Source organism: Homalodisca vitripennis, chromosome 8 (assembly GCF_021130785.1).
Source record: "Homalodisca vitripennis isolate AUS2020 chromosome 8, UT_GWSS_2.1, whole genome shotgun sequence".
NCBI classification, from domain to species: Eukaryota; Metazoa; Arthropoda; class Insecta; order Hemiptera; family Cicadellidae; genus Homalodisca; species Homalodisca vitripennis.
The window spans coordinates 109,834,295-109,845,545 of NC_060214.1; the positions used below are offsets into that span (position 1 = coordinate 109,834,295).

General features: G+C 34.5%; 1 protein-coding gene across 1 annotated transcript; it reads right to left on the reverse strand.

The window, feature by feature from the left end:
- Positions 1–440: 440 nt before the first annotated feature.
- LOC124367870 (cuticle protein 16.5-like) lies at positions 441–3,981 on the reverse strand. Its single transcript, XM_046825047.1, has 3 exons — positions 3,828–3,981; positions 2,206–2,269; positions 441–829 (listed from the first exon to the last, which is right to left on the reverse strand). Exons 1-3 carry the CDS (start codon positions 3,843–3,845, stop codon positions 543–545), a joined length of 369 nt encoding a protein of 122 aa, XP_046681003.1. The 5' UTR covers positions 3,846–3,981; the 3' UTR covers positions 441–542.
- Between the last annotated feature and the right edge of the window lie 7,270 nt (positions 3,982–11,251).

An 11,251-nucleotide genomic window follows, 5' to 3' on the forward strand; every position in this document is an offset into this window, starting at 1 on the left:
AAAAGTAAACGTGGTTATTGCTTGCAGATATATTCCTGATGCCATTAACTATCACTTATTCTGATAAAAAAACTGGTCTAAATTAAAATAATTTACCTATGCCCTGGTTTAAAAAAAAGAAAGTATTTGAGTCTTTATTTTGAACGTAATAAAACAGTACAACATAACCCATGTACTATTATGTGATAAGAAATCTAAAGAAAACTAATTAAATTGGACGTGTCATCTTCATGTCATTCATTTACTTTGTTTTATTTTAATATAGCATTAATCCAAAATATTCTTTTATTAATTTTAGCATTTTATTTTATTTAGCATACTAGCTTTTGATTCCCAAATCACAAATTATTAATTTTATGAAACCAATAGGAATTCGGCGATTCATTAGAACCTTTATTAATAGACTTCTTTTAGTAGAGGACATTAATAAAAAAGCAATATTTGGGTAAGGAGAGAATTTATTGTACAGAAATCAAGGAGTTGGATTCATATACACATAAATTACAAGGAGATGAGGAGAGGGGAGGGTTGAGGATGATAGTCTACTGGTTCTCAGGTCCGTATTTGCCGGGGAAGTAGTAGCCGTTGTCCTGGACGATGACGGGGGCGGCGGCGTAGGGGGCGGCGACAACGGGAGCGGCGGCGTAGGGAGCAGCAACGACGGCGGGAGCGGCGGCGTAGGGAGCAGCTACGACGGGAGCGGCAGCGTAGGGAGCAGCGGCGTAGGCAGCAGCAGAGTAGGTGTAGGGGAAGGGGAGTCCGGCGGTGTAGGGGAATCCAGTTCCAGGGTATTTGCCCTCGAAGTAGGAGCCATCATCCTCAGGAACCACTACGACAAATATTACCATTGTATAGCATATTGCATGATTTTAAAATAAACTAATTTTCCAGAAATTATTGTTTGTAAAATCTGTAATATACTGTTTAATAGTTACACATTAAATGGTTTACATCTGTATGGTAGTTTACAATACGTTTCGAGCATTTAACATCCTATGAAGTTTCTACTACGTATAATACATTAAGTTATAGTGAATATGAAATCAATACAAGAAGAATAATAATGATTAAATCGAAACTTTCAGAATCTGTTCAGAATCTGAACCTACCCAGCCATTGTGATGGTTCGGAATGTTTGGTCCCCAGATTCAAATTTAGAGAGGGCTTCTTAGCCCTAACTTTCTCTGTTAGAACTAAGATATTCTTTGACTTTTTCTCGATTTTTCACACGTTTAAATAAAAGTTTAGAATGCATTTATCGATTATGCACAAAAAACAATAATGTTATTAGTATACAGCTTTTATTGACTCTCGTTAAAAAATGCATGTTTTAGAAGACGTACTCTTTGATTTTAAGTTCCATATTTTATAATTTTACTACTGGTTATTAAGTACTCAACAGGATCTTCTTAAAATGTGTCAATGTGTATCTGTTTGTCTGTGTATCCCTCAGCTTTAAACTTAAACTTTGATAGATAGGCCGCAGATACTTGAAACTTCGTATATAGATTCATCTTGGCCCAAGAAAGGATGCTAATGATTTTGTGGTCAAAATATCAAATTTGAGGTTAAAATAAAATTTTAACGTTTTTACATTAATCATATCAATCATACCAATGAGAAAAATGCAGGATAAACAAATGGGTAGACAAACACACGTGGAGTAAGTATCCTCTGTAGGACTGGTTGGCAAGACTTACGTAACGTTCTGTTGGATCATTTGAAAAGAGGAATGATTATAGTTATTTAAGACTTAAATCTGATCTTTTTTATAACGGTAGAGTACATTTTGCGCTTTTATTTGAAAGGCACTTAAATCCTCTTGATTTTAAATTTATTCCTGTAATTAATAAATGGAGAAGTTTGGCTCTACATTAACTGATGCAATTAACTCGCTTATATTCAACTATCTAGTACTTTCTGAATGTCTTGTACATTTGATGTTTTTATAGACTGTTAGTTTAAATCACTGTTACCAAAATATATAATGTAATAACTGCAATAAACCAAAATTACTTCACAAATGTTCGGAAAAATTTTACAATTACTGTCTGCGAAGAAGTGGATGACATTCTGCATTGATGATGTACATTCCGAAAGAAATAAGGTGCAGCATATCGAATGCGCATTCTATGTATTTTATTGTATGTATTTTACGGTATTTTATTGTGTTATATTTATTATATGTATAAGATACGAACTTACCCACAACTGCCTTCTTTACTCTGCTGTCGGCAGCAGCAAGAGCGAGAACTGCAAGGAGGAGGACCTGGACATTTTACATACAATTAATACATTTATTGGTAAAATATTAAATACCTATACGATCTTATTTATAGGTGTTACCGTATACAAAACGTGTCACTTAACAGACTTAGCTGAAGTAGCATAACTCAGTTCAAGTCCATAGCTCATTTCATTCTTCAGTTGTTCTGCGAACGGAAAGACAATATTGCAGAAAAGGAATTTTTCTAATCGTTACGGAAGGCAGAAGAGAGATTGTACTAGCCTACTAAGTACATTATCCTCGTTTCTAAAGCAAAGATTGCTATAAATAATAAAATCAATTGGTAGCGAAATTATTCAATACAAAATCGAAACAAAACACAACATTACAAAAGATTTGCAATTGCAAGAACTGCCACAGTTCAGCTGTCCAACAAAGATCAGCTGTTTATATATTTATCTCGATCGGTTCCAGAACATGGGTTGTTTAATTCACATTCAAACGCTTTTTTCGGATGTTATCCTAACAATAACATACCTACGTCAACATGCTTCAATAGCGCTTAGCCAAACTCTCAACGGACAGACATGCATCTTTATTGACCTTATTAATGTTCGCTTAGAAATGGTGCTTCATGCACAATTCAAGGCCTTTCTCGAAATATTATGTGAAGGAACAGACAGAAATGAAATTATGTAGCCCTTCCATGACGTTCAGCTAATAATAATTTTAAAACTTAATGAGTAAGAAAGTTTATATTTATAAGCGTTCTTTTGAAGAAGTGAATAAAATGACGTATTGTTTACCATTGTTGGACTGAAAGAAATACCACTCTTTTTACTTTATTTTTTGCATTATATTTAACATAGCATTGTCCTAATTAAAATTTAAAATATTTTTGTGGTGTAAATTTTTTTACTACTACTCAACAACATTAAGTTACCAGGCAATAATAGAATTGCATCGTTCTCTATGTAACACTCATCAAGTTTCTCAAGTAAAATCTTAGGATTACTATCTCGACGTCCATCCGTGATAACAACTAAAAGGAATTTACAAGATCTTCAACTATTTACCTTCCTCAATCCGGTAATATTATGCTGTTATAAAAAGTTTTATAAAACATGACCGTTTGCCATGGCAATGCTGATAATGCATTCCATATCAATCATTCTTAGCTAGAAAATGTAATAGTTAAATAAGGCAGTCATTCAATTAATTCAATTTTTAGGGAAGTTATTATTATTTATAAACATAACAATAAAGTACGAAATGTGCTATTCGTGAAACTAATAAGTTGTTATAAATTAAAACATTATTGTGCCAATCATTTTTTGTTACATCAGTTTTTGTAAAGTTTAAAAAATAAGTATAATGGACATGCAAAGAAAATTCCAAAGGAGACTGATAAAGAAGTTCGTGTAAGAGAAAAGAATATGGAAAACATTGCAATTTTTGCTAATTTGACTTAAACATTCTTTGAATTATTAGTGCATATTACTTCTCATACAAAATTTTTAGAGAAACAAAACTAGATTTGAATATATCTGAGATGGAAACGTATATCAATGTGCATATTGAGTAAGTGACTAATACTTACAACGGACTTGGCGGCCATTTCAGCGGACTGGGAACCAGAGACTGATAACGTTCCCAGGGTCGTCCCCAATATATACTGCAGGCACAAAGAGACGTATGACGGTCGTCTGATAACAAAAAGTGCGGGATCTGCCTACGGACCTTGGCGGGCCGGGGCAGGGCGTGGGCAAAACGACGAGTTGAAACTCCGTCCCGCGCCCCCCGAGCCGCTAAAGGCAATCTGATGCGACTCCTGTGTACACGACCGTTAAGGTCTCTCGTGACCGATCTTTTACCAGCCTGCGTGTTCTTCTTTGGGCACTAGAACATATTCATTTACTGTATATTATCAGTATCGTAATTTAAGAAATAACAAATAGAGATTCTCGTAAACATGACAATTTTCCAGAGTTGATTAAGGGTTGTAATTGTGGACATTTTTGCCAAGCTATAAAGTTCCGGTTAAAGGAAAAACAAAAAGTTATCATACGCATGTGAACTGACGGTTTCCCTGTCCACCTAAGAATACATGAAAACACAAAGCTACATATAAAGAATTTAATTTTATTTTAAAAACATCCGCATCCTGTTACTCCCAATTTTCTTGATAATGGTCCATTATTGACAACAAGTATACCTTTAAAAAAGGTCTAACCACAACCTATATGCACCAACTTATTCTAAAAATGTACACTCTTTCGTCAGAGTCACCGTGTGTTATTAAAAGTATAATAAGTGTTCTGAACACCAGAAAGGTACTAGTAAGCTACTAAAATAAATGTTTAGGAAACACCTAATTGAGATGGGTGATATTATATTGGCTCTATTTTTTGCTGTCCCATTCCGGATCCTGGATAAAATATACAACTAATATAAAACTATTTGCCAGAACTTCTATGCGTCGATAAGTTCATAGTAGTTTTACAATAAAATTCTCCACCGAGCAGTCCATATTTTGTGTTGCAGCCCTAGTCTTGAAGCGATATTATAAATACACTCGAGTTACAGAACAATGTTACACAACGGCCTCAAGGGAGTATTGAAAGTTCCCCAGGCACACAAACAACGTTTCCTCACCATGCAAACAGAGGGATTATATACCATAAACATAAAATTGTGTTGGGAGTACACCAGACAAGTAGGTAACTTCGTTACATAAAACTCATTCAGGGACTGGAAAAACTCTCAAAACTAAAAATCCAATATGATTTGCTAGAAACCATATCTCGCTAATCTCACCATGCCCTCAATCCCGCACTTGCTTCACTAGCAATTTGGTTTGCTCAGCGTGAAATTAGCATTTGCAAGTTAGTCTCGATATCTGACGACGAATGTTGCAGACGTTCATAACCTTTATCTTTCCCGCTTCGTGGCGTGATCCGAAATACTATGGTGTAGATAACAAGTTTTAAAGTGGTTTTCAAATTTACTGGCTTTGTTCGAAAACTTTTACCACTTCAATTTGTGGTGAAACTAAAGAACGTGCCTTTTGAAACTAGCATTTTTGTGTTGATAGTAATGTCGCCGATATCAAAGCAGCAATGGGAAGACTTGAATCGTCATCTCATGATGAATGTGGCAGACATTGATTACCTTTATCTTATCAGCTTCAAAGCGTCATCGGCAATACTCTAAATAACAATCTGGTCTAAATAACAAGTTTTAAAGGGTTTTGAAAATTTACTGGCATTGCCCGAAATATTTTGCCATTCTCAATTTATGATGAAACTAAAGAGAACATATGCAACTCAATCTTTCTAGCTTTTTTGTGTTATTGCTAATACCGCCGATATCAAAGTGGCATTTGGAAACCTTGTACCGACATCTGATGATGAATGCGGCAGACATTCATAACCTTTATCTTACCTGATTATGACGTTACCGGCAATACTACTGTCTGGCTGTCAAATTTAAAACTTTATTGGAAATTCATTGATTTCTCTAGAAACGGCTGGCCAACCTCAACTTGTGAGGAAACTGGGAAATACCAGCAACTCAATCCTTCTGACCTTCAAACTCATGAATTCTTAACATCGCCAAAGTGTCAATGGGAAACCTTTAACACGTCATCTCATTACGAATTTGGGAGATATTTTAAAGGTTTTTCTTACCCACCTTAAGGCGTATAGGTAATATTCTGGTCTAGCTGTTAGTTTTAAGGTACATTTGAAATGCATAATTTCACCAGAAAATTCTTGCCACCCTAAGTCATGGGAAAGCTGAGAAACACCGGTAAACCCAATCTTTAGACTTTCTGAATTCTAGATATTACTCTGGCTTCACAGGAAGTCATTTCTCACCGTCCTCACCGTAAGCAAGATTGTAAGACATCGCCTTTGTCGGAAATAATATCGTCAGCTTCTATGCCTCTATGCTGCATCCCTTTATATTTACGCATGTTTCTGATTATTTATCTTTTTATGCATGTTGCTGGTTAAATATTTTTATTTTTTCATATGGTTATTTGTCAAAGTTTTGTTATTACTTTGTTTTGTTTCTTATCACACATCACAAATGTATAACTGTTGTTGGTTTTGATATTGAACTATCTATTATTTTCTTTGTATTTTATCTTTTTGTTAATTGTTTTTTTTATACCCAGCAGGGATCACTTCTGGCTGCTTTATACCTTCCAGTTGAACCCACCACTGGGCACAGCAAAAACCGATGTCTCATTTCAATCTGGGCAACCTTATAAATTTCCGGGGCGGCACATCATTAACCGCAAATTTCGAGATTCTGGGGTTCATGAAGATAGATAGTCTAGTCTAGGTCTAGTCTACTGTGGGAGATGACTGTTAGAGTTGGTGGGGTTTGTTCCCTAACCTCAGAGGCTCTTGCTAACCTCAACAAGGGTGTGCCACATCCTGCCTACTTTGACTGGAGAGGCTGGTTCAGAGCTGGTCTCCCCTTCTTTCGGGGAGACATGACTTTGAGATGTAGTGCCCTAACTCTTCCTCATGGATCTCGATAGGAGGCGGCCCCTACTCCCTAACCTTACTCATCCTAAATATCCTGTCACTCCGGAAGCAAATCAAAGGTTCTTACAGGACTAATTGCAATTTATAAGCTTCTTGTTCTAACAGAACAAAAAAAATTGTTTTTAACTAACATATTTCTTACTTATTCACTGTTTTGTTGATTATTTATTTTTAACACTGTTTGTTATTTAACTATAAAATTAAATATTATTAGTGTTATTACTCGTTAATACTCTCTTTTAACTTATTTAATTGTAATAGTGGTGTAATTCTGTTGAAAGAATAAATAAATCAGCTCATGGGTGTCATACACAATTACACTGCTAGTATCTGAACCCTAGCATATTTAACCAACGAAAGCAATAAAGTCGAATGGTATGGCATTAAACGTTTTTTTGTTGGTGTATATATTGAACCTTTACATGATTCATTTATCGAATTTTATTCAAAATTCAACATGTGCACGGCAACTTCAACCAAAGCTATCAACATGGCTGAAATCCACTTAAATTTGACAACTGCAGTAAAAATAACGTTAAGCGGGATGGACGCATTTGGGATAGCAGGCGTCGAGTTAGCTGTATCCCATATAACAGTATTACAACAGTAGGCGATGAGAAGTGTTCTACTTGCCAATGCTTTTATTATTGATGCCATAAACAGATGCGGCACGGCTGTACAGGTTACTGCTCACTTTACTACTCACCCTGCCACTTTAATTGGCCGCTTGCCCTTAACACCGGCGTTAAACTTTATTCGTCCCAGACAGTTATTATGGCCATTTCTCCAATATCTCTGAATCTAATTGATGACGTTTATTGTTGTTTGTGTAATAAACAATTAATTGTTTAAACAATGCATGGTTGTTTATGACGTTTTATTATTAACTCATTTATTTAAGTTTTTCAGGATGAAATTGGAATTTCTAAAATAGTGTAGGCTATTTAAATTAAACAAGTTTTAACTAAATGTAAATTTAATTAAATTTACTGTAGAAAGAAAGAAAAACTTTACGGATAATTCCAAAGAAGTTTTGCATATGCGTCATAAATCAATAATAAATATTTAAAAATACACTAAGATAATATTACATTTACTTCGAGAATTCGAAACAATGAATTTGTAATTATTTCTTCAGTGAGTATTTAGTAACTATTAGATAATATATATAGTCTATAATTTATGTCGCTATCGTTGAATAAATTGTACAGGCACGATAAGTTTGTTTATACGAATCAAAACCATTGCTACTTGTACTGTATTGTAAAAGTGAATCGATTTCATAAGCAGAATATAAAAGCTAAATAACTACGACTGGTAAATACCCCTCCCCCGTGAGGACAGTTAATTAATTAACTCTGTTATTCTTTACGGAATAAATAGCAGCTTGAACTGTTAACAAACCAGAATTTATTTTCAGGCAAAATATTTTATTTAGAATATGAAATGGATCATCATCAAAAATGAATATTAGGATATTATAGGTTATTAAATTTAAATATCATATGTGTGGGGATGGTTATATTAAGATCTTTCGCCGCAGAATATATTTTGTATGCTGCAAAAAAACAAATAAATTTATTTTAACGCCCTATCATTAGAAATCATGAAACTTATATGGTTTTAAACTCGCCTTAAGGAAATATTTTGGGGACATTGAACTCGGAAACTATTCAAATGTTGGATTTATAATTTTTGAAATGTATTTTCAAAAAGGGCTCTTAAAAATACAATTTTCACTTAAAAAAAAACAATTATTCACAGTGATCCTTATAAAATATGTTTTTAAAGTGCGTCTTTTCAGTTAAAGTTAAAATCTCAATTCACCACCCAACCATATTTTTTTAATATGAAACCAGATCAGAGCTATTCACACATAGAACCACACAAACAAAATATATAAGTTTAGTCATAATTTCCATTTTAATTTTATTATTGTTTTTTTTTAATGCTGCCAACGATTTTAATGGTGACAACGTTGGAACAAATAAGCATTTCAAGTACTGGACTCTTTCATATATTTCCATTAAAGAAAATCAGGCATACCTAACTGAAATTAGGTGTTGGAAACAGAATCCATTAAAACAGCAAATTCGACGAACACAAGTCTAATACTCATATTAAATGTATTTGTTACTTCCATCGCTTCTTCTTGTAGATCTTGTTCTTATTATTCTCGACAGTACAAGCGAAGTGAATTAATAGAATAATAAATTTCCCTCATGGTTCATATGTGAACAAAAGTGGTCCTAACTACACTATGTTTAAAGTGATCATTTTTTGCAGAGCATGCCTTTCACTTAAGGGGTTGGAAAACATTTATTTCTGTATATTTGTTTGATTGTCCGTAACATATCTCGAGAAAAAACTATTCTTTAGATTTGAAATTTTGTACTAATCTCGGTTTCTATACAAGCAAAATCGAGTGCGATGATGGTGCATGTCACTTCACGTGGTATAGCTGAGTGTTAGCGAAATTTTTACATTGGTAAACGTAAAAAAGTCTGTGATGGTAACAATTAAAATTTGCAGAATAAATCGATTTTAACAAGCGACACGTGTCCTAACAACTCCAACACATACAATGCCATTACTTGGTAAATTTTGTGTATACCTTTTTTATTCAGTGCTATGAAACGTAACGAAAGAAACATAAAATTTGAATTTACCGTGTAGCAAGGTATATAAAACAAAACGGAAACTTTAAATTTGAAATTAAACTACGTTCATACATAAACAATGGTGCATGTACAACAACGTGATTAGGCTGTAAGATATTGAAGCCTGTCCCAATTTCATTTTTTTCTCCTTGGATCATGTTAAAATTTAGTTTTTCGATCTTCTGCCTATCTGTCTGTCCACAGGACATAAGAATGAAATGAGCTATTATACTTGAAACTTAGCGAACTCTTTTATGTGACACCTGTGGTGTGGCGTACTGCTGCCTTAATTTTAAATACATTTAAATTAGTACAGAGTACATTCCGGCATTAATGTGTGGGCAAAAACTTTATGGCTAACTTTATAGCTCCGGCGGGAGGTGGCGCGGCGGTCATTGATCGACCAAGACCTTGCTCTTATCACACACCTGTCTCACGGCCCACACCCACTGCCCGCAATTAATTTTCATCGCCCAACAAACCGCCAATTTTGACGGCCAGGCGGCATGTGGTCCGACTCGCCGAACCGGTTGTGTCAACTGGAAACCGAGTCTTTTATCCATTTTTTTGGGAACCAATACCAGTTAGATCATCCATAGCGGCACTCCACCTCTGCCACCCTCGTCACCCATCGGCTTTTGGTTGTCAAACCATCACTGACCTCCCGTTATATAATAACAACGAAAAACAACTATTGTTTTTTTATAGTTGACTTTTAAGGGGACATCTAAATATAAAAGCCATGAATGGTTTTTATACTTTAGTTTTATAGAAATAGTAAAATCAGTTTCCATTTCTAAACGGTATTTCTCAAGAATTTTTAGGAGTAATTATGTGCTTTCTTATAACTCTTTCTTGAGTGAGGTGTATGGAAAAAATAAGAATTTCTTCTGATGACCACGAATGTAAATAATACGTCTGGGATCTCGTTAATAGTTTGAGACATCCATGTAAGAGCTTCCAAAATATACCAGTTACATTTTAGATGCAGCCACAGTGGGGACGTACAAGTAATCAATTTCCAAAAAAAAACTATGAGCATTCAAATCTTTTCTGATAGTCGGCTTTTTAAGGCAACATCTAAGTATAAAAGAATTGCCACGAACTTTTCTTATTTTTTAGGCTTATAGAAATAGTAAAATCAGTTTCCACTTCTAAACGGTATTCGTCAGGAATGTTTAGGAATAAATATGTGCAAGTTTCTTATACCTCTTTCTTGAGCGAGGTCTATGGAAAAAATCTGAATGTCTTCTGATAACCACCAATGTGGATCTTTTTAATAGTTTGAGATATCCTGGTAAGAGCTTCCAAAATTTACCTGTTAGATATTTGATGCAGCCACAGTGGGAACACACAAATAATCAATTGTAAAGAAAAAGCTATGAGCATTCAAAAATCAACAGTAAATATTTACCAAGTCCTGCTACATAAATTATTCCTCCCACCATCTCTAATCATTATGACTCTTTTAATAAGCTCGTCTTGTTCTATGATCCTAGATCCTAGCCCACTGCTCTAAGACATATTAAACTTGAACAGGAGCGTCATTTTACAATTCGAGTCACACAGCTGTATTTACTTTTTGTTCATACGAACTTCCGTATAACTTGTAACTCGTACTTCCGGTCAAACTATATCCTAACTGAAATTTCGTCTACATCAGTCCTGCAAAATTCATATTATTTATTGGAAGGACTTCAATGATCGCATGGCAAAATCTGTTGATCCATTTATTTCTTATTTGCACTTCCGGTCAAAACCATTTCCTACAAACAGGAATTCGACGAGCTATAGTATAACGATGT

What these genes read in the sequence shown, in the direction of transcription:
- LOC124367870 (XM_046825047.1), bottom strand. An exon ending in AGTAAAGAAGGCAGTTGTGG is followed by an intron (nt 830 to 2,205) that starts GTAAGTTCGTAT and finishes TATTTGTCGTAG; the next exon opens with TGGTTCCTGAGGATGATGGC.